General features: G+C 36.3%; 1 protein-coding gene across 43 annotated transcripts in view; it reads left to right on the forward strand.

Moving 5' to 3' along the window:
* Positions 1 to 24,980, forward strand: part of TEX9 (testis expressed 9) — a 216,173-nt gene that overhangs the window by 155,759 nt on the left and 35,434 nt on the right. For all 43 annotated transcript variants that reach the window (XM_024349015.3, XM_063795045.1, XM_063795029.1 and 40 more), the window contains one exon: positions 12,696 to 12,830. In XM_024349015.3, the coding sequence (XP_024204783.2) occupies positions 12,696 to 12,830 (135 nt within the window). The remainder of the gene's footprint in view (positions 1 to 12,695; positions 12,831 to 24,980) is intronic.

A 24,980-nucleotide genomic window follows, 5' to 3' on the forward strand; every position in this document is an offset into this window, starting at 1 on the left:
CCCAGCATGGCATTTGAGCTCTGAGAATGGACAGACTGCCTCCTCAAGTGGGTCCCTGACCCCTCTGTAGCCTAACTGTGACACACCTCCCAGTAGGGGCCAACAAACACCTCATGTAGGTGGGTACCCCTCTGGGACGAAGCTCCCGGAGGAAGCATCAGCCAGCAATATCTGCTGTTCTGCAATATTTGCTGTTCTGCAGCCTCCATGGGTGATACCCAGGCAAACAGGGTGTGGAGTGGACCTCCAGCAAACTCCAAAAGAACTGCAGCTGAGGGACCTGACTGTTACAGGGAAAGCTAACAAGCAGAAAGGAATAGGATCAACATCAACAAAAAGGACATCTACACCAAAACCCCATCTGTAGTTACCAACATCAAAGACCAAAGGTAGATAAAACCACAAAGATGGGGAGAAACCAGAGCAGAAAAGCTGAAAATTCTAAAAACCAGAGCACCTCTTTTTCTCCAAAGAATTGCAGCTCCTTTCCAGCAACAGAACAAAGCTGCACGGAGAATGACTGACGAGTTGACAGAAGTAGGCTTCAGAAAGTCAGTAATAAACTTCTCTGAGCTAAAGGAGCATGATGTTCTAACCCAACACAAGGAAGCTAAAAACCTTGAAAAAAGGTTAGACGAATGGCTAACTAGAATAAACAGTGTAGAGAAGACCTTAAATGACCTGATGGAGCTGAAAACCATGGCACGAAAACTCCGTGATGCGTGGACAAGCTTCAATAGCCAATTTGATCAAGTGAAAGAAAGGGTATTAGGGATTGAAGATCTAATTAATGAAATAAAGTGAGAAGACAAGTTTACAGAAAAAAGAGTAAAAAGAAATCAACAGAGCCTTCAAGAAAAATGGGACTATGTGAAAAGACCAAATCTACATTTGATTGGTGTACCTGAAAGTGATGGGGAGAATGGAACCAAGTTGGAAAACACTCTTCAGGATATTTCCCAGGAGAACTTCCCCAACCTAGCAAGACAGGACAACATTCAAATTCAGGAAATACAGACAACACCACAAAGATACTCCTTGAGAAGAGCAACACCAAGATACATAACTGTCAGATTCACCAAGGTTGAAATGAAGGAAAAAATGTTAAGGGCAGCCCGACAGAAAGGTCGGGTTACCCACAAAGGGAAGCCCATCAGACTAACGGGAGATCTCTCAGCAGAAACCCTAGAAACCAGAAGAGAGTGGGGACCAATATTCAACATCCTTAAAGAATTTTCAATCTAGAATTTCATATCTAGCCAAACTAAGCTTCATAAGTGAATGAGAAATAAAATCCTTTACAGACAAGCAAATGCTGAGAGATTTTGTTCACCACCAGGCCTGCCTTTTTACAAGAGCTCTTGAAGAAAGCATTAAACATGGAAAGAAACAACCGGTACCAGCCACTGCAAAAACAGGCCAAATGGTAAAGACCATCAATGAGATGAAGAAACTGCATCAATTAATGGGCAAAATAACCAGCTAACATAATAATGACAGGATCAAATTCACACATAACAATATTAACCTTAAATGTAAATAGGCTAAATGCCCCAATTAAAAGACACAGACTTGCAAATTGGATAAAGAGTCAAGACTCATCAGTGTGCTGTATTCAGGAGACCCATCTCATGTGCAGAGACACACACAGGCTCAAAATAAAGGGATGGAGGAAGACCTACCAAGCAAATTGAAAGCAAAAAAAAAAAAAGCAGGGGTTGCAATCCTAGCCTCTGATAAAACAGACTTTAAACCAACAAAGATCAAAAGAGAAAAGGCCATTACATAATGGTAAAGGGATCAATTCAACAAGAAGAGCTAACTATCCTAAATATGTATGCACCCAATACAGGAACACCCAGATTCATAAAGCAAGTCCTTAGACACCTGCAAAGAGACTTAGACTACCACACAATAATAATGGGAGACTTTTACACCCCACTGTCAGTATTAGATTAATGAGACAGAAGGTTAACAAGGATACCCAGGACTAGAACTCAGCTCTGCACAAAGCAGACCTTATAGACATCTACAGAACTCTCCACCCCAACAGAATATACATTCTTCTCAGCACATCACACTTATTCTAAAATTGACCACAAAATTGGAAGTAAAGCACTCCTCAGCAAATGTAAAAGAACAGAAATCACAACAAACTGTCTCTCAGACCACAGTGCAATCAAATTAAAACTCAGGATTAAGAAACTCACTCAAAACCACACAACTACATGGAAACAGAACAACCTGCTCCTGAATGACTACTGGGTACATAACGAAATGAAGGCAGAAATAAAGATTTTCTTTGAAACCAATGAGAACAAAGACACAACATACCAGAATCTCTGGGACACATTTAAAGCAGTGTGTAGAGGGAAATTTATAGCACTAAATGCCCACAAGAGGAAGCAGGAAAGATCTAAAATTGACACCCTAACATCACAATTAAAAGAACTAGAGAAGCAAGAGGAAACAAATTCAAAAGCTAGCAGAAAGCAGGAAATAACTAAGATCAGAGCAGAACTGAAGGAGATAGAGACATGAAAAACCCTTCTAAAGATCAATGAATCCAGGAGCTGGCTTTTTGAATTTTGTCTATCAACAAAATTGTTAGACCGCTAGCAAGACTAATAAAGAAGAAAATAGAGAAGAATCAAATAGACGCAATAAAAAATGATAAAGGGGATATCGCCACGGATCCCGCAGAAATACAAACTACCATCAGAGAATACTATAAACACCTCTACACAGATAAACTAGAAAATCTAGAAGAAATGGATGAATTCCTGGACACATACACCCTCCCAAGACTAAACCAGGAAGAAGTTGAATTTCTGAATAGATCAATAACAGGCTCTGAAATTGAGGCAATAATTAATAGCCTACTAACCAAAAAGAATCCAGAACCAGATGGACTGACAGGCGAATTCTACCAGAGGTACAAGGAGGAGCTGGTACCATTCCTTCTGAAACTGTTCCAATCAATAGAAAAAGAGGGAATCCTCCCTAACTCATTTTATGAGGCCAACATCATCCTGATACCAAAGCCTGGCAGAAACACAACAAAAAGAATTTTAGACCAATATCCCTGATGGACATTGATGCAAAAATCCTCAATAAAATACTGGCAAACTGAATCCAGCAGCACATCAAAAAGCTTATTCAACAAGATCAAGTCGGCTTCATCCCTGGTTGAACAAGGCTGGATCAACATACACACATCAATAAATGTAATCCATCACATAAACAGAACCAACAACGAAAACCACATGATTATCTCAATAGATGCAGAAAAGGCCTTTGACAAAATTCAACAGCCTTACATGCTAAAAACTTTCAATAAACTAGGTATTGATGGAACATATCTCAAAATAATAAGAGCTATTTATGACAAACCCACAGCCAATTTCATACTAAATGGGCAAAAACTGGAAGCATTCCCTTTGAAAACTGGCACAAGAGAAGGATGCCCTCTCTCACCACTCCAGTTCAACATAGTGTTGGAAGTTCTGGCCAGGGCCATCAGGCAAGAGAAAGCAATAAAGGGTATTCAATTATGAAAAGAGGAAGTCAAATTGTCCCTGTTTGCAGATGACATGATTGTATGTTTAGAAAACCCCATCGTCTCAGCCCAAAATCTCCTTAAGCTGATGAGCAACTTCAGCAAAGTCTCAGGATACAAAATCAATGTGCAAAAATCACAAGCATTCCTATACACCAATAACAGACACACAGCCAAATCATGAGTGAACTCCCATTCACAATTGCTACAAAGAGAATCAAATACCTAGGAATCCAACTTACAAGGGATGTGAAGGACCTCTTCAAGGAGAACTGCAAACCACTGCTCAATGAAATAAAAGAGGACACAAACAAATGGAAGGACATTCTGTACTCATGGATAGGAAGAATCAATATCGTGAAAATGGGCATACTGCCCAAGGTAGTTTATAGATTCAGTGCCATCCCCATCAAGCTACCAATGACTTTCTTCACAGAATTGGAAAAAACTACTTTAAAGTTCATATAGAACCAAAAAAGAGCCCTCATTGCCAAGACAATCCTAAGCAAAAAGAACAAAGCTGGAGGCATCACACTACCTGACTTCAAACTATACTACAAGGCTACAGTAACCAAAACAGCGTGGTACTGCTACCAAACCAGAGATATAGACCAATGGAACAGAACAGAGCCCTCAGAAATAATACCACACATCTACAACCACCTGATCTTTGACAAACCTGACAAAAACAAGAAATGGGGAAAGGAGTCCCTATTTAATAAATAGTGTTAGGAAAACTGCCTAGCCATATGCAGAAAGCTGAAACTGGATCCCTTCCTTACACGTTATAAGAAAATTAATTCAAGATGGATTAAAGACTTAAATGTTAGACCTAAAACCATAAAATCCCTGGAAGAAAACCTATGCAGTACAATTCAGGACATAGGCATGGGCAAGGCCTTCATGACTAAAACACCAAAAGCAATGGCAACAAAAGCCAAAATAGACAAATGGGATCTAATTAAACTAAAGACCTTCTGCACATCAAAATAAACTACCATCAGAGTGAACAGCCAACCTACAGAATGGGAGAAAATTTTTGCAATCTACCCATCTGACAAACGGCTAATATATACAGAATCTACAAAGAACTTAAACAAATTTACAAGAAGAAAATCAACCCCATCAAAAAGTGGGCAAAGGATATGAACAGACACTTCTCAAAAGAAGACATTTATGCAGCCAAAAGACACATGAGAAAATGCTCATCATCACTGGTCATTAGAGGAATGCAAATCAAAACCACAATGAGATACCATTTCACACCAGTTAGAATGGCAATCATTAAAAAGTCAGCAAACAACAGATGCTGGAGAGGATGTGGAGAAATAGGAACTCTTTTACACTGTTGGCAGAGTGTAAATTAGTTCAACCGTCGTGGAAGACAGTGTGGCGATTCCTCAAGGATCTAGAACTAGAAATACCATTTGACCCAGCAATCCCATTACTGGGTATATACCCAAAGATTATAAATCATGCTACTATAAAGACACATGCACACGTATGTTTATTGTGGCACTATTCACAATAGCAAAGACTTGGAACCAACCCAAATGTCCATCAATGATAGACTGGATTAAGAAAATGTGGCACATATACACCACGGAATACTCTGCAGCCATAAAAAAGGGTGAGTTTATGTCCTTTGCAGGGACATGGATGAAGCTGGAAACCATCATGCTCAGCAAACTATCACAAGGACAGAAAACCAAACACCGCATGTTCTCACTCATAGGTGGGAATTGAACAATGAGACCACTTGGACACAGGGCGGGAACATCACACACCAGGGCCTGTCTGGCGCTAGGGAGCTGGCAGGGGGATTGCATTAGGAGAAATACCTAATGTAAATGACGAGTTGATGGGTGCAGCAAATCAACATGATACATGCATACCTATGTATCAAACCTGCACGTTGTGCACATGTACCCTAGAACTTAAAAGTATATTAATAAAAAAAATTAAAATACAAAAAAGCCGGGCATGGTGGTGGGCGCCTGTAGTCTCAGCCACTCGGGAGGCTGAGGCAGGAGAATGGCGTGGCGTGAAACCGGGAGGCAGCTTGCAGTAAGCCTAGATGTCGCCACTGCACTCCAGCCTGGGTGACAGAGCAAGACTCCATCTCAAAAAAAAAAAAAAAAAAAAAAAGGAAACTGAGTTTGATGGTTGAGCAAATTACCCAAGGTTATATATAGGTAGTGGCAGAATAGGATTCAAACTGTGTCTGACACCACAGTCTGTGTTTTTACAACAAATCATGTCATTCCCGAATCCCCTTAATGAATGTAAGTACCATCTATTCCAAAATCTTATCACTGTTTAAGAGTTTAATACTTGAGACTTCTAGTTCACAATGAATGTACTAAGCAGTTATGATACATTGGCTATCTGAAGGCTTTTATAAAAGCTTCCATTGGATCTGAACTTTCCAGCTTGCATCCCTATCTACCCTGCCAGATAGGTATAATAATTCTCATGGGTTATGTAGCCATGAGAACTCAAGATTGAATCATTCTCTGCTAAGTCTCATTTTATATCTCTATACAAACAAATCTCGGTGTACAGTTCACAGAAAATGCCAGAGCTTGAGTGTGATGGACTTGCTTTTACAAATCTGCAAAAGCCAACCATTTTAAAAATTATTACGTATCACTTAAGCTGCTAATGCTAACAGATGGAGTTTTCTGAAATACAAAAACAGAAAGCATTTTATTTCAGCATTGGATTTTGTTTTTCTGTTAGTGATTTCTTTAAAATCAACTTTATTGAAGAATAACAAATACAATAAAACATACTTGTTTTTAGCTTATAATTCAATAAGTTTTCACAAATTAATATTCCATCATAACTACCATAATCAAGATAATGAAAATTTATATTACCCTTCCAGAATATCCTTTGTACTCCTGCCCCATAAATCTCCAACCTCTAACTATGGCACCAGGCAGCCACTGAGCTATATTTTTTCACTACAAATTAGATTTTCCTTTTCTAAAATTTCATACAAATGAAATAGTGAATATGGACTTTTGTATATCTGGCTATTTTTCTTCAGCATAACATTTTTAAGGTTCATCAATGTTTTACATGTGGTGTGGTTCCTTGTGTTGCTCCATATTATTTATTTATGGATATGCCATATTTTGTTTATCTGATCACCAGTTGATGTGACATTCAATTTTTTTCTAGTGTGGGCTATTAAAAATCCACAGTGAATTTCCATGTACAAGTATTCTGTGTGAACACATGTTTTTATGTATACCAAATACTTAGGAGTGGAATTTGTGAATTTTATGGAAAGTGTATGCTTAACTTTTTAAGAAACTGCTAAACTGTGTTCCACAGTGATTGTACCATTTTACATTCCCACTAGCAATATATGAGAATTAGAGTTACTCTGTATCATCACCAACACTTGGGATTAGTATCTTTTTAATTTTAGCCATTCTAGAGGAGAAGTAGTAGTATCTCATTGTAGTTTAATTTGTATTTCCTTTATAACTATGGATATTGAACATCTTTTCATGTGTTTCTTGGCCGTTCCTATATCTTCTTTTGTGATGTATTTGTTCAAATTTTTTGCCCATTCGAAAATACTAAGTTGCAAATTCTTTGTTTCCCTATGTAATTCCTTTATTAGAAGAATATATATTTTGAATAGTTTCTCTCAATCTGACTTGAATTTATTTTCTCAACAGTGTGTTTCAAAAGACAGCAGTTTTAAATTTTGATGAATTACAAAATGTTATTTTCTTGTGGCTTTTGCTTGTTTACCCAAAATATTACTTTCTTGTGGTTGGTGCTTTTTTTCCCATTCTATCTAAGAAATCTTTATCCACTCCAAAGTCATGAGACTTTTCTCCTGATTTCTTCTAGAAGTGTTATAGTGTTTGTGTGTGTGTGTGTATCTCAACATCATATATAAATTGACCTGTAATCTATTTCAAGTTCATTTTGTGTGTGACAAGGATCAGAGTTCACTTTTTTGCATATGGTTAATACAGTTCTTTCCTCATTTGCTTACCATGGCACCAGTGAAGGAAATGAATTGGCTGTGTTTATGTATGGGTCTTCTTTGAACTATTCTGTTATATTGATATATGCATTTGATATAATTCATTAGGAAAGTCATGTGCACTGGAGTTTTCTTTTGGAAGGATTTCAATGACCAATTCAGTTTATTTAATGGATACAAGTCTATTCTGATTTTCTGCTACTATTTGAGTCAGCTTTGCTAATTTATGTTTTTCGTGGTATTTGTCCACTGCATCTAAGTCAGATTTACTGGCATAAATTTGTACATAATATTCTTGTATTATGTTTATTATATTTATAATACCTGTATGATGTGTAATAATGGCCCCTCTTTCATTTCTGATACTGATAATTTGTCTCTTCTGTCATTTATTCTTAATCAGTCCTACTTTAAATGTATTTACAAATCTCAGGTATAATGCATTTACTACCCTCACTTTCTGAGAAGTCAATTCCCTCTCCCACTTTTAGAGATGATTATTAAACAGTTGGTCTTTTTTCCTCAACTTTCCAACACCCCTTCCAACCTCCTTATTCTTGGCTCATGACTTTGCTTCCTTTTTCATTAAGGAAACAGAATCAAAAGATAACTTTATCATCCTTTCACTAAATTTACAACCTTGCTGCCTCTATACCACTCCCCACTCCAGTTACAGTGAATTAGTACCTCTTCTGTCTAAAGCTGACCCCTGCACTTGTGCACTGGATTCCATATACTCTCTTCTACTCAAGGTCTTTGCACTGGCAATTGTCCTTCCTCTTGCAAAATCAAATTTACTCTTATCAGATTATACTCATTAGTGTACAGACATTTCATAGAATCATTCATATATCTATTTTAAAACTTCTTTAGGTCTTACATCTACCTCCAGTCCTGTATCATTGCTCCCCTTTACAGTGAAGCTTCCCAAAATTATTGTTTATACTCAGTGTCTCTATACCTCATGTGCCATTTTCTCCTGAAAATACTTTTGCTTAGGCTTCTATCTCTACCCTGCCATTGAAACTACTCTTAAAAAGGTCACCAATAATCCACATTGTAGTTGTGGTCCATTGTACTTGGTCAGTTATTCCTCACATGAATTTATATCTCAGCAATATTTGAAATAGTTGATTACTCCTTCCTTGAAACACTATTAATTTGGCTTCTGGAGCACCACAATCATGATTCTCCCTCATTTTCCTGGCCTTACGTAGTACAGTGCCCAAGTCTCTTCTCTGTCTATATCTAATCCTTAGATTATCTCATTCAGTTCCATGGCTTTATATACCATCTATATATACGTTGATCATCCTCACATTTCTGTGTCTTGCCCTTACCTCTTCCTTTCTGCCCACTTGATATCTCTATTGTGTGTTAAACTTCACATGTCCTAAAGGAAGCTCTTGCTTCCCTGCCCTCAGCAAACCTGCTTCTCTTCCTTCTCCCTGTCTTAGTAAAAGGCATCACCCAATTGTTCAGTCTAAAATTGAAGAGTCATCTTGATCTATCTGTTTTCCTATATCCAGATCCAGCTCACCAACAAGTCCTGTCAATTCTGTCTTCAAAATACATAGAATAAACCACTTCTCAAAACATTCATTACATCTACCCAAGCCCAAGCCACTATCTTTTATTTAAACTATTATAATAACCTCCTAGATTGGCAGTACCACAGTGGCCAGAGTAATGCTTATAAAATTTAAGTCAGAGCCAGGCGCAGTGGCTTACGCCTGTAATCCCAGCACTTTGGGATGCCGAGGCGGGCGGATCACAAGGTCAGGAGATTGAGACCATCCTGGGTAACACGGTGAAACCCCATCTCTACTAAAAATACAAAAAATTAGCCAGCGTGGTGGCGGTTGCCTGTAGTCCCAGCTTCTTGGGAGGCTGAGGCAGGAGAATGGCGTGAACCCGGGAGGCGGTGCTTGCAGTGAGCCGAGATTGCACCACTGCACTCCAGCCTGAGCCACAGAGCGAGACTCCGTCTCAAAAAAAAAAAAAAAAAATTAAGTCAGATCATCACAACATACACATATGCATACACACTTAAAATCCTCCAAAGGCTTCCCGTGTCACTCAGAATAAAATCCAAATTTATAAGTAAAGCTTACAAGGTTCACCTAGGCTTGTCCTGCCCACTTCTCTTATCAAAACCTAACACTGTGCCTATGTCACTCGGCTGAAACCACACTGACCTTCTAGGTGATTTTTGAATATATTAAGTGGATTCCTACTACAGGATCTTTGTCTTCATTGTTCTTATTATCTGGAATTCTTTCCCCAAGATCTTTATTTGATTATTTTATTTTTTTAGAGAGAGGATCTCACTCTGTTGCTCAGGCTGGAGTACAGTGGTGCAATCATGGCTTACTACAGCCTTGACCTCCCCAGCTCAAGCAATCCTTCTGCCTCAGCCTTCCAAGCAGCTAGGACCACATACATAAGCCACAATGTCCAGCTAATTTTTAAATTTTTTTGTAGAGACAAGGTCTCCCTGTGTTGCCTAGACTGGTCTCGAACTCCTGGGTTCATCTTCCCACATTGGACTCCTGAAGTGCTAGGACTACAGGCGTGAGCCACTGTGCCTGGCCTCCCTAAGATTTTTACTTAAATCATTACCTCACTTCATTTGGAAGACTTCCCTGACCACTTTATTTTAAATAGTTTTACCCTTCCCTCATTGTTCTGTCCCTTTACCCTTTTTTTCTTGATAGTCCTTAACACTGCCAGATATTACATATGTCTATGTGTATATATGTGTTCATCTTCTGTCTCTTCCTCTAGAATGCAAATGTCATGAGAGGAGGAACTTTGGTTAATTTGTGTGCCCATCATATAGAATAGTATCCTGCATGTAGTAAGTGCTTAATAAATGTGTTGAATAAATGAATGAAATCTATTAGGTATAGATAATATTACTCACAATTTCAGATATGGAAATGAGTCTACCACAGCTGGCAGGTTTTCTGATTCCTAGTCCATTCTTTTCTACCTTAGCCACTTGTTTCTGAAACCATATCTGATTATTTATTTATCCTCATCTGATTATTTCTTATCTGAATTTCTGTGGTGCTTCGTGTTATTCCCAGAGCATTTACTACATTTTGTCTTCTGCTGTGGCTGATGCATGCCCCTCTCTTTTCTTACTCTCCCCCAGTGCCTTTTATGAATGCTTTAATAATCATGAGAGAGTGGTACATCATTTCCTCTTGAAGCTCACAGTATTTGAATTTTAATGTTAAATTTGATTTTCTTAGGTTTTTATTTAAAAAAAAAACTAATGTGCAACTCAGGACTTCAGATTTTTCGTGAAATTTTTGTCTAGCAACCTGTAACTCCTTAAATTTTTATAACAGTAGAAATTTGTTTAGTGGATTTACTCATATAGAAAACTTTACTTCCTACTTTACTATTCTTGTGGCTATCATTTTTCCCCCACACCTCCCAAGAAGAGGGCAGTATTGATTCAGGGATAGGGGACATCATGTGGTACAGGATGGTTTTCATTTTCCTGTGAAATAGGTTACAAAGTCATCAGCAGGCAAGAGGGGAAAGATTCATTTCTATATTCTTAAGAAGGAAGACTGAAATGAGGCAGCAAGAAATGTGGACTTTGTAGCTAATGAGAATCTTTGCCTTTTCTATGTGAACAGTGAGATAAATCAAGCTAGCTCTTCCTGTAGCTACCACCCACAAAGCTGTGAAGAAGGCTGTGATAGCAGATGGTATCCATACACAGTTTGATTTGTTTAGAAACCTACATAAAGAGCAGCATGTGTTTTGTTTTGTTTTTCCCCTTAATTACTCAGAGCCAGGGAGACCAGTTTTTAAATAAAATGTAGTGATATAGCCAGGAAAAAATTATAAAAGAATATAGACAACTGTATTTTTAACTTCATCATTTCAACTCTATAATATTTATTGAGTATCTTCTCAATTTATTGAGTAAGGCTCTGGACTAGGCCTTACTTTGTAGGGGATATAAAGAAGAGTGGGTTTAGTATTACAAAATAAGTTCAGTTTAACTAACATGTGTGTTAGTGTCTTTTATATCCCACTGAAGTGCTGAGTATACAGAAATTAAGACAGTTCTTTTCTTCAAGGAGCTTAAACTATAGTGGGGGAAATAAAGTTAAGGGATAGTTTCAGTACCACATAGCAGATATGATGATAAATGTCTCTCAAGGTGCTATACAAGCTTTGAAGAGGGTACTTAATATAATCTGGGTGGATAATGAGGATTAGAAAGGAAATATGTCCTGGGAGAGCTAATGCCCTAGAGTACAAATCTAGCTGAGTCAGTAGGTGCTAGCTATGTGAAAATGAGTGGGCAGAGATCAGGGCAGGAGGAAGAGCACAGGGGAAGACTGAGGCAGGAAACACCATGGCTGTTTGGGAGAGATCCAGTTACTGCTGGTATTACTGAAAGTAACATCTTTGGCAGGAGATGAGGCTGGTTGATTATGGTGGAGTTCAGAGTTTATCCTCTAGGTTCATGTTTCTTCAGGTGTTGGCCTGTTGACTCTCTGCAACAGAATATCCTAGGATGTTTGCAGAAATATAAGACTAAACTCACCCCAGGATGTGGAAAATAATCTATAAGATCTGTTGTTTCTACTTAGAATTGGGATTTTCCTATAGGGCTATATAGAATGTTGTGCATTTAATGAATATATTCTTAAAAGATTTACTTTGTCAGGTGTACAGAAACAGTGGAGAGTTTCTCTTAACATTGGTCTTTTTGGGAGGTTCCCAAGAGAAGAAATACAGTTATAATGAGTTGTTTATAAAATAGAGGACAGGTATACTGTGTCTTGAGTCAATAAAGAGAGAGAAAATTCCAAACAAAAAGTAATTTGAAAGCCCGGTTCACAACTACATTTTTTAGGATATATTTCTCTAATACCAATTTGGGGCAAGAATTCCTTGAGAACTCTAACACTTAGTGTTCAGCCTCTACCCCCAAGCGTGTGTATGTGTGTGTGTGTGTGTGTGTGTGTGTGTGTGTGTAAAGTTTGAGAGAAAGCAAGGAATATGGATACGGAAGATACTGCAAAATGATAAAGGGGGAAACTATGATATATTTATAAATGTTCCATAATCTTTTTTACTATACAGGAATTAGAAAATAAAAGAAGACTGCAAAAACAGGCTGCAAGTAGTCAAAGTGCCACAGAGGTTCGCTTGAATAGAGCTCTAGAAGAAGCAGAAAAGTATAAACTGGAGTTAAGTAAATTAAGGCAAAATAACAAGGTATGGAAAAATTGAATAGCTTTTGTAGTGATCCCTTTTGGTAACTACTTCTTTTATGAACATGTCAAAAATAATACTTAAATTATAATTCTTGATGTCATGCTGAACATTTCTCTTTTCAGAAGAAATATATTCATTAGCAGTATACACATTTCTAACATGTTAGGATGATATGCTTGTCGGTCGCCATTATTGGGTGATGGCACAACTCTTTGGAAGATTGATTTCTTCAACCAGTTTTATCAGGTGCCCATATTATATGTCAGACACTTTTCTAAGCTCTTAGAAAAAGTTGTTTAAAAAAAGTATCTTTTGTATCTCAAGTCTTTTATTCTTCTCTGAACCTCAGTTTTCTAATATATAAAGTAAGGCTCTATTTTACAGGGCAGTGGTTCTCAAACTTGAGCATGTATCAGAATCTCTGGGAGGGCTTGTTAAATCACATTGCTGGGTCCCATCCCCAGAATTTCTGATTTAATAGGTCTGGAGTGAGGCCTGAGAAATTGCGGTTTTAACAAGTTCCCAGGTAAATTATTGTAAGGATCACCGTAACTCCAGTGTCTAGCCAATGCTTGGCATAGAATTAGCATTCGGTGCCTTAAATATCTGTTGAATAAATGAAAGTTCAAATACCAATGTTCATGAAACCCCTTTGTACCTTCTATAAATATTGGTTACTTTTTGGTTCTGTATTGACCTGAAAGGGTAATAAGTGATATTACCTATTTAATAATTTTTTATTTAATTCTATTTAATAATTAAATATTAAATATTTAATAATTAAATATTAAATATTTAATAATTAAATATTTAATATTTAATAATTAAATATTTAATATTTAATAATTAAATATTAAATATTTAATAATTAAATATTTAATATTTAATAATTAAATAATTTAATTTAATTTATTTAATAATTAAATAATTTAATTTAATTTATTTAGTAATTAAATAATTTAATTTAATTTATTTAATAATTAAATAAATTAAATTTATTTAATTATTAAATAATTTAATTATTTAATTATTAAATAATTTAATTTATTTAATAATTAAATATTTTAATTTGATAATTTATTATTTAATAATTAAAACATATTTAATAATTAAAACAATTCTGTTTAATAATTTAAACTATTTAATAATTAAAAATTTTTAATTGTGGTAAGCTAACACATAAGATTTACCTTCTTAAACATTTTAAGCATATAGTTCAGTAGTGTAACATAGATTCACACTGTTATACAACCTATCCATGAACTCTTTTCATCTTGCAAAAACTGAAACTCTCTACCAATTAAGCCACTCCCCATTTCCACCTCCCTCTAGACCCTGGCAACCACCATTGTACTTTGTCTCTATAAATTTGACTGCTCTAGGAAATAAACATCAGTAGAATTATACCATATTTGTTTTTCTTTAACTGGCTTATTTCACTTAATGTTAAGTGACTCTCACAATTAAAACAATATTTAATAATTTAATCATGACTTGGATAATGAAATTAGGAACCACCTTCATTATATACACAGATAATACATTTTGGATTAAGTTAGTAACACTTAACAGGAATAGACTGAAAGTGACCTTGATACATCCTCTAACATGTTTGAGAGGCAAATATGTGCCATAGTGATTACAGAGTTTTAAGATGTCGTCTGTGAGATAGTTTGTTATATGGTCAGGTCATTTTCATATTCAGGGGCCATCAATGATGGCATAACTGAGATTTATTAATAGAAGTTATTAAATGAACAAGTTAGGAAGTCATCTTTATAGACTCACCAGTAATTAGCATGTTATTCGAGTATTATTTCCAATTTGGTGCATTTTAAAGGGATTTTGAAGAAAATGAAGAATAACCACCTAGGTATCAGGATTTCCTAATTGTTGTAGATTTGACCTCTATATTGTATTAGTTCACATATTAAGAAAACAGAAGGAAAATGGTTTCATGAAACAGATGACTCTCCATATTCTAGCCAGCCATTTTGTTTTATTTTGTTTTAATTTTTTTTTAGGTTTGTGGGTACATGTGAAGGTTGCATAGGTAAACAGGTGTCATGGGGGTTTGTTGCACATATATTTCATCACCTAGGTATTAGGCCCAGTACTCAATAGTTATCTCTTCTGCTCCTCTCCCTTTTTCCACCTTCCCCACTTCAAGTAGACCCCAATGTCTGTTTCCTTCTTTGTGTTCTGTAAGTTCTTATCATTTAGCTCCCACTTATCAGTGAAAACAAGCAGTATTCGGTTTTATGTTCCTACATTAGTTTGCTAAGGATAACTGCCTCCAGCTCCATCCGTGTTCCCACAAAAAACATGATCTCGTTCTTTTTTATGGCTACATAGTATTCCATGGTGTATACGTACCAAATTTTCTTTATCCATTCTGTCATTGATGGGCATTTAGTTGATTCCATGCCCTTGCTATTGTGACTAGTGCTGCAGTGAACATTTGTGTGCATGTGTCTTTATGGCAGAATGATTTATATTCCTCTGGGTATAATACTAATAATGAGATTGCTGGGTCCAATGGTAGTTCTGCTTTTACCTCTTTGAAGAGTCACCGTACTGCTTTGCACAATGGTTGAACTAATTTACACTCCCACCAAGTGTATAAGTGTTCCCTTTTCTCTGCAACCTCACCAGATCTGTTATTTTTTGACTTTTTAGTAATAGCCATTCTGACTGGTGTGAGGTGGTATTTAATTGTGGTTTTGATGTGCATTTCTCTGATGATCAGTGATATTGAGCTTTTTTTTCATACTTGTTGGCCACATGTATGACTTCTTTTGAGAAGTGTCTGTTCTTGTCCTTTGCCCACCTTTTAATGGGGTTGTTTTTCTCTTGTAAATTTGTTTAAGTTCCTTATAGAAGCTGGATATTAGACCTTTATCAGATGCATAGTTTGCAAAAATTTTCTCCCATTCTGTAGGTGGTCTTTTTACTCTGCTGATCATTTATTTTTCTGTGCAGAAGCTCTTTAGTTTAAGTAGATCCCACTTGTCAGTTTTTGCCTTTGTTGCAGTTGCTTTTTCTGTCTTTGTCGTGAAATCTTTGCCCGTTCCTATGTCCAAAATGGTATTGCCTAGGTTGTCTTCCAGGGTTTTTATAGTTTTGGGTTTTCCATTTAAGTTTTTAGTTCATCTTGAGTTGGTTTTTGTATAAGGTGGAAGGAAAGGGTCCAGCTTCAATCTTCTGCAAATGGCTAGCCAGTTATCCCAGCACCATTTATTGAAGAGGGAGCCCTTTCCCATTGCTTTTGTCAGGTTTGAAGATCAGACGGTTGTAGATGTGCGGCCTTATTTATGGGCCCTCTACTCTGTTCCATTGGTCTATGTGCCTGTTTTTGTAACAGTACCTGTTTTTGTACCATGCTGTTTTGGTTATTGTAGACTTGTAGTATAGTTTGAAGTCACGCAGTGTGCCTCCGACTTTGTTCTTTTTGCTTAGTATTGCCTTGGCTATTCAGGCTCTTTTGTGGTTCCATGTGAATTTTTAAATAGTTTTTTCTAATTCTGTGAAGAATGTCACTGGTAGTTTGATAGGAATAGCATTGAATCTGTAAATCGCTTTGGGCAGTATAGGCATTTTAATAAGTGTTCCTATCAGTGAGCATGGGATGTTTTTTCCCGTTGTGTTTTCTCTGATTTCTTTGAGCAGTGTTTCGTAATTCTCATTGTAGAGATCTTGCACCTCCCTGGTTAGCTGTATTACTAGGTATTCTTTTTGTGGCAAGTGGGGATGGGATTGCTTTTCTGATTTGGCTCTCGGTTTGGCTGTTGTTGGTATATAGGAATGCTAGTAATTTTTGTACATTGATTTTGTATCCTGCAACTTTGCTGAAGTTGTTTATCTGCCAAAAGGAGCTTTTGGGACAAGACTATGGGGTCTTCTAGATATAGAATTATGCCGTCTGCAAACAGATAGTTTGACTTCCTATTTGGATGCCCTCTCTTTATTTCTCTTGCCTGATTCCTCTGGTTAGGACTTCCAATACTATGTTGAATAGTGTTGAGAGAGGGCATCCTTGTCATGTGACAGTTTTCAAGGGAATGCTTCCAGCTTTTGTCCATTCAGTATAATGTTGGCTGTGGGTATGCCATAGATGGCTCTTATTATTTTGAGGTCTGTTCCTCCAATATCTATGTTATTTAGAGTTTTTAACATAAAGGGTGTTGAATTTTATTGAAAGCCTGTTCTGCATCTATTGAGGTAATCGTGGTTTTTGTCTTAATTCTGTTTATGTGATAAATTGCATTTATTGATTTGTACATGTTGAACCAACCCTGTATCCCAGGAATGAAGTCTACTTGATCATGGTAGATAAGCTTTTTGATTTGCTCCTGGATTTGGTTTGCGAATATTTTGTTGAGGATTTTTGTATCAGTGTTCATCAAGGATATTGGCCTGAAGTTTTCTTTTTTGGTTGTCTCTCTGCCAGGTTTTGGTATCAAGATGATGCTGGCCCCATAGAATGAGTTGGGGAGGAGTCCCTCCTCAGTTTTTTGGAATAGTTTCTGTAAGAATGGTACCAGCTTTTCTTTGTACATCTGGTAGAATTTGGCTGTGAATCCACTGGGTCCCAGGCTTTTTTTGATTGGTAGGCTATTTATTACTGATTCAATTTTGGAGCTCATTATTGGTCTGTGTAGGGATTCAGTTTCTTCCTGGTTCAGTCCTGGGAGGGTGTACATGTCCAGGAATTTGTCCATCTCTTCTAGGTTTTCTAGTTTGTGTGCATAGAGGTGTTCATAGTAGTTTCTGATGGTTTTTATTTCTGTGGGGTCAGTAGTAACATTCCCTTTGTCATTTCTAATTGTGTTTATTTGAATCTTCACTCTTCTTTACTAGTCTACCTAGTGGCCTATTTTATTAATTTTTTCAAAAAACCAACTCCTGGATTCATTTGTCTTTTGACTGGTTTTTCATGTCTTGATTTCCTTCAGTTCAGCTCTGATTTTTGTTATTTCTCATCTTCTGCTAGCTTTGGGGTTGATTTCTTCTTGCTTCTTGAATTCTTTCAGTTGTGAAGTTACGTTGTTAATTTGAGATCTTTCTAACTTTTTGATATGGGCGTTTAGTGCTATGAATTTCCCTCTTAACTCTCCATTAGCTGTGTTCTAGAGATTCTGGTATGTTATATCTTTGTTGTTATTTTCAACTTTTTTATTTCTGACATAATTTCGTTATTTACCCCAAAGTCATTGAGGAGCGTGTTGTTTAATTTCCATGTAACTGCATGGTTTTGAGTGATTTTCATAGTCTTGACTCCAGTTTATTGTGCTGTGGTCCAAGAGTGTGTTTGGTATGATTTCGGTTCTTTTACATTTGTTGAGGATTGTTTTTTGTCCAATTATGTGGTCAGTTATGTGCCATATGGCACTAAGAAGAATGTATATTGTGTTGTTTTTGGGTGCAGAGTTCTGTAAAGGTATCATATCCATTTGGTCCAGTGCTGAGTTTAGGTTCCAAATATCTTTGTTAATTTTCTACCTCGATGATCTGTCTAATACTATGGCGAGTTGAAGTCTCCCACTATTATTGTGTGAGAGTCTATGTCTCTTTGTAGGTTTCTAAGAACTTGCCTTATGAATCTGGGTGCTTCTGTGTTGTGTGCATGTATATTTAGGCTAATTAGGTCTTATTGAATTCACCACTTTACCATTACATAATGCCTTTCTTTGTCTTTTTTGATCTTTGTTGGTTTGAAACGTTTTGTCTGAAATTAGAATTGCAACCCCTGCTTTTTTCTGTTTTCTATTTCCTGGTAGATTTTCCTCTATCCCTTTATTTTGAGCTTATGAGAGTCATTAAATGTCGGATGGGTCTTTTGAAGACAGCATACCATTTGAGTCTTGCCTTTTTATCCAGCTTGTCACTCCATGCCTTTTAAGTGGGGCATTTAGACTGTTTATATTCAAGGTTAGTATTAATATGTATGGATTTGATCGTGCTGTTGTGCTGTTAGCTGGTTATTAGGTTGACTTGTTTGTTGTTTGTGTAATTGCTTTACAGTGACATTGATCTGTGTGGTTAAATGTGTTTTTGTCTTAGCTGGTAGTGGTCTTTGCTTTCTATGTTTAATGCTTCTTTCAAGAGCTCTGGTAAGGCAGGTCTGGTGGTAACGAGTTCCTTCAACATTCACTTATCTGAAGAGGATCTTATTTCTCCTTCACTTAGGTAGCTTAGTTTGGCTTAATATGAAATTCTTGAGGGCTTTTTTTTTTCTTTAAGAATATTGAAAAATTAGCTGGGCGTGGTGGTGGGCGCCTGTAGTCCCAGCTACTTGGGAGGCTGAGGCAGGAGAATGGCATGAACCTGGGAAGCGGAGCTTGCAGTGAGCCAAGATTGCACCACTGCACTCCAGCCTGGGTGACAGAGCGAGACTCTGTCTCAAAAAAAACCAAAAAACAAACAAACAGATGTGATCCTTGTAGCTGTGCACCTATCTTATAATGAAATTGAATGTTTAGATAATCCATGAAGCAACACCTAGATAATTATCGAATTTAGATAATCTATCAAAGCTAAGGTGCAACTGCAATAAATGCTGTGGAAAGTATATGGTGCTTTGAGCAAGTAACCAAGCCAATAAATGCCTTTTTAAAAAAGATCCAATGAGCATTTATTATAACACAACTGGCTACTATAGTTCTTTTGCATTTCCATGTAAGTTTTTAGAATCACATTTGGAGTTTTGATAGGCATTGTGTTGAATCTATAGATCAGTTTTGGGAAAATTGACATCTTAATAGCGTCTTTAAAATCATGAATAGAGAAAATCTGTTTATTTAAGCCTTCTTCAATTTTTCCAAGCAGCTTTTATATATATATAGTTTCCAGAATACAGGTTTTACACATTTTTTTTCAAACTTATCTCTTAGTGTTTCCTTTTTTTGATGTTATAAATGTTCTTTAAATTCCAGTTTCCCATTGTTTGTTGCTATAATGGAGAAATACAATTTATGTTTGCATATTGAGTCTATATCCTCAACTTTGCTGAACTCACTTATTCTAGAAGCCTTAGGATTTTCTACAGACTTTTTCTGTAAAGGACCAACTAGTAAATGCTTTGGCTTTGTGGGCTACATATGGTCCCTTGTGTATTCTTCACTGGTTTTCTTTTTTAAAATTTATTTAACACCTTCAAAATAAATCATTTTTAGTTCACAAGTTTTAGAAAAATGGACTGCAATTTCCTGAGAGATCTTACTAGGAATGGATGTTGAATTTTGTCAAATGCTTTTTCCCTTATCTATTGAAATTATATTTTTCTTTTTTTAGTCTTTCAAATGTTAAAACAACCTTGTATTCCTGGGATATATTGCACTTGGTGATGGTGTGTCATTATCTCTTTTATATATTATTGGTTACTTTTTTGTGAATGTCTGTATACATGGGAACATAGTGCTAGTCTGTTTAGTCTGTAGTCTTGTTTTAGTTTTCTTATACATTATTTTCATCTTTAGGTTTTTTGGTTTGAATTTGTTTTGGTTTTGGTTTCAGGGTAATGCTGCCTTTATTAAATGAACTTCCAAATCATTCTTCTGGAGAAGGTCAACTTTCAGATAAGTTTTTGTAGGGTTGGTATTATTTTTTCTTTGAATGTCTGGTAGAGTCCACAGGTAAAGCCGTCTGGGCCTGAGGTTTTCTTGTGGAAAGATTTTATACTTCAAATTCAATTTCTTTAATAGATACAGAAGTATTCTTTATAGAGGCTATATTTTATTGTGTTTTGGGTGCTTACATCTGTCAAGGAATCTGTTCATTTCGTTTATGTTGTCAAATTTACTGGCATACAGTTTTTTACACTAGTTCCTTATTGTCCTCTGAATATTCCTCCTACATTCCTGTGGGTCATTCCCCCCTCTCATTCTTGTATTGGTAATTTGTGTCTTTTTTACTTTTTCTGATCAGTCTTAACTAGAGGTTTACTAATTCTGGTTTTATTGATTTTCCTCTACTGATTTTTTATTTTTTTATTGATTTCTGCTCTTCTATTTCTTTCCCTCTCCTTACTTTTGGGTTCAATTTGTTCTTTTTCTCTTTTCTCTTTTTTTTTCTCCCCTAGACAGAGTCTTGCTCTGTTGCCCAGGGTGGAGTGCAGTGGCGCAAACTTGGCTCACTGCAACCTCCGCCTCCCAGGTTCAAGCGGTTCTCCTGCCTCAGCCTCCTGAGTAGCTGGGATTACAGGCCCCCGCCACCATGCTCGGCTAATTTTTGTATTTTTAGTAGAGATGGGGTTTCACCATGTTGGCCAGACTGGTCTCGAACTACTGACCTCGTGATCTGCCCGCTTTGACCTCCCAAAGTGCTGGGATTAAACAGATGTGAGCCATCACGCCTGGCCTCTTTTTCTAATTTTTTAAAATGGAAGTGGAGACTGTTGATTTGTACCCTTTCTTCTTTGCTAATATAAGCATTTAAACACTGTAAATGTTTCTCTATGAATTTCCTTAGCTACTTCCCACCAAATTTGATTTTTTGTATTTTCATTTTTATTCTATTCAGAATACTTTCTAATTTTCTTTTTTATTTCCTCTGAGCCATGACAAACTTTACAAGTTTGTCATTTCATTTTTCAAATACTTAGGGATTTTCCCCAGATACCATTCTTACTGATTTTTAATTCCATTGTGGACAGAGAATGCATTTGGTTTTATTTCAATCACTCTAAATTTATGGATACTTTTTTTTGGCCCAGAATATGGTTTAAATTGGGAAATATTTCATGTGCCCTTGATAGGAATGTGCGTTCTGTATTTGTTAGGTGGAGTATTCTATAAATGTCAATTATGTCAAATTGCTTGATAGTGTTGTTCAATACTTCTGTATCTTATGTATTTTCTGTGTCCCTGTTCTATCAATGATCAAGAGAGGGGTACTAAACTCTGAATAGAACTGTGAGTTTGTCTATTTTCCCTTTCAGTCTTAACAATTTTTGCATCATGTATTTTGAGACTTGGTTATTAGCTATATTAATACCCAGTATCTAAGAAGATTGTTAAATCCTCTTGAATGAATTGACCTCTTATTATTTATTTATATTTATTTTTGTTCCTGCATTCTGATACAGGTTGGGTATCCCTTATCAGAAATGCTTGGGACCAGAAGTGTTTTAGAAATGCTACAGTGGACATTTCATCTTTGAGAATCATGTCAGCACTCAAAAAGTTTTAGATTTTAGAGCATTTTGGATTTCAGACTTTTGGATTAGGGATACTCAACCTGTATTACCTTTGTTTGATATTCATGCAACTCAAGCTTTATTTTAGTTCGTGTTAGCATTGTCTTATCTTTTTCCATTCTTTTATTTGTAACTCCTGTGTCTTCTCATTAGCAGCATCTAGTTGACTTTGCTTTTTTAAAAAATCCAGTCTCCAGAGTGTGATGTTCCCCTTCCTGTGTCCATGTGTTCTCATTATTCAATTCCCACCTATGAGTGAGAATATGCGGTGTTTGGTTTTTTGTTCTTGTGATAGTTTGCTGAGAATGATGATTTCCAATTTCATCCATGTCCCTACAAAGGACATGAACTCATCATTTTTTATGGCTGCATAGTATTCCGTGGTGTATATGTGCCACATTTTCTTAATCCAGTCTATCATTGTTGGACATTTGGGTTGGTTCCAACTCTTTGCTATTGTGAGTAGAGCCGCAATAAACATACGTGTGCATGTGTCTTTATAGCAGCATGATTTATAGTCCCTTGGGTATATACCCAGTAATGGGATGGCTGGGTCAAATGGTATTTCTAGTTCTAGATCCCTGAGGAATAGCCACACTGACTTCCACAATGGTTGAACTAGTTTACAGTCCCACCAACAGTGTAAAAGTGTTGTGGGGAGGGGGGAGGGGGGAGGGATAGCATTAGGAGATATACCTAATGCTAAATGACGAGTTAATGGGTGCAGCACACCAGCATGGCACATGTATACATATGTAACTAACCTGCACATGGTGCACATGTACCCTAAAACTTAAAGTATAATTTAAAAAATAATAAAATAAAATAATTTAAAAATCCAATCTGACAGTCTCTTTTTAATTGAGGTGCTTACACCATTATATTTAAAATGATTAATAATATGGTTGGGATTAAGTCTATTAGCTAGCTGTTGTTTTAGTTGGCCCGTATGTTTTCTTTCCCTTCTTTTTGAATTGCTTTTTTAAAGATTCCATTTTATCTCCTTTATTAGCTCATTATCTGTACTTCTTTGTATGCATTTCAGCATTTGTTATATATATGTTTATCACTGTATACCTCCAAGTAATATAGCATTTTATGAATAATTTAAGAGCCTTTTAGCAGTATACTTCCATTACCCCCCACCCTTTCTGCTATTGTCATATGTTTTATCTATAAACTCTACATTGTTAATTTAAAAATTTTTGATTGTGGTAAGCTACACATAAGATTTACCTTCTTAAACATTTTAAGCATATAGTTCAGTAGTGTAACATAGATTCACACTGTTATACAACCTATCCATGAACTCTTTTCATCTTGCAAAAACTGAAACTCTCTACCAATTAAGCCACTCCCCATTTCCACCTCCCTCTAGACCCTGGCAACCACCATTGTACTTTCTGTCTCTATAAATTTGACTGCTCTAGGAAATAAACATCAGTAGAATTACACCATATTTGTTTTTCTTTAACTGGCTTATTTCACTTAACATAATGTTCTCAAGGTTGATCAAAGTTGTAGCATGTGTCAGAATTTCATTCCTTTTTAAGGCTTAATAATCATTGTATTTACATACCACATTTTGTTTATTCATCCATCAGTGGACAGTTGGGTTGCTTCCCAACCTTTTGGCTAGTATGAGTTGCACTGTTTTGAACAAGGGTATACAGATATCAATGTCTCCTAGAGAAAAGTGAAATGCTAGTTCCTTGATGTGTAAAGTCAGGTTGATTTGAAATCTTCTTTCCTAATGTAAGCATTTACAACTACAAATTTCCCTCTTAGCACTGCTTATACTCTGTCCTATAAGTTTTGGTGTATTGTAGCTTTGTTGTCATTTGCCTCATGATATTTTCCAATTTGCTTTGTGATTTCTTCTTTGACCCCTTGGTAGTTTGAGTGTTTTGTTCAATCCCCACATATTTGTGGATTTTCCAGTTTTCCGTCCGCTGTTGATTTCTAGTTTGAATCAACTGTGATTGGAAAATATACTTTGTATGACTTCAGTCTTATAAAATGTGGGGAATGTTCCATGTGCACTTGAGAAAACTGTATTCTCTTATTTTTTTCATTAACATCTTATTGAGATACAATTCATATACCATGCAACCCACTTAAAATATACAAATAAGTTTGTTTTTAGTAGTCACAAAGTTGTGCAACCATCACCACAATCAATTTTGCAATTTTATCACCCCAAAAAGAACGTCTGTACCCATTCACAGCCACTCTATATTCCCCCAACACCCTGCACCACATTCTAGCCCTAGGCAACCACTAATCTACTTCCTGTCTCTCCATATTTGTCTGTTCTGGTATATGATTATATTTTTTCTTTATTATTTCAATCGTTTTGGGGGAACAGGTGGTGTTGGTTACACAGATAAGTGCTTTAGTGGTGATTTCTGAGATTTTGGTGCACCCATCACCCGAGCAGTCTATACTGAACCCAATGTGTAGTCTTTTATCCCTCTCACCCTTCCCCCACGAGTCCCTAGAGTCCATTATATCCTTCTTATGCCTTTGTGTTAGAGGACTACTTTTTATGTCTCTTAAATCTAATTGGTCTATAATGTTGTTCAAGTCCCTTATTGCTTTATTGGTCTTCCATCCGGTGATTCTATTGATTATTGGAAGTGGGGTATTGAAGTCTACTTTTACTATAGAGTAGTCTTTTCTCCAAGTCTGTCAATGCTTGCTTCATATATTTAGGCACTTTAAAGTTTGGTACATATATAATTGTATCTATCTTCTTGCTGAACTGGCCCTTTTGTTTGGCCCATATGTTCTTATATAATGTCCTTCTTGGTATGTTTTAACAGTTTTGACTTAAAGTCTATTTTGTCAGATATTACTGTAGTCACTCCTGTGTTCTTTTGGTTACAAAATTTCAGATTATCTTTTTCCATCTTTTTACCTTAAACCTATGCATATCTCTGGATCTAAAGTTA

This window comes from Pan troglodytes, chromosome 16 (genome assembly GCF_028858775.2).
Source record: "Pan troglodytes isolate AG18354 chromosome 16, NHGRI_mPanTro3-v2.0_pri, whole genome shotgun sequence".
In the NCBI taxonomy this organism is placed as follows: Eukaryota; Metazoa; Chordata; class Mammalia; order Primates; family Hominidae; genus Pan; species Pan troglodytes.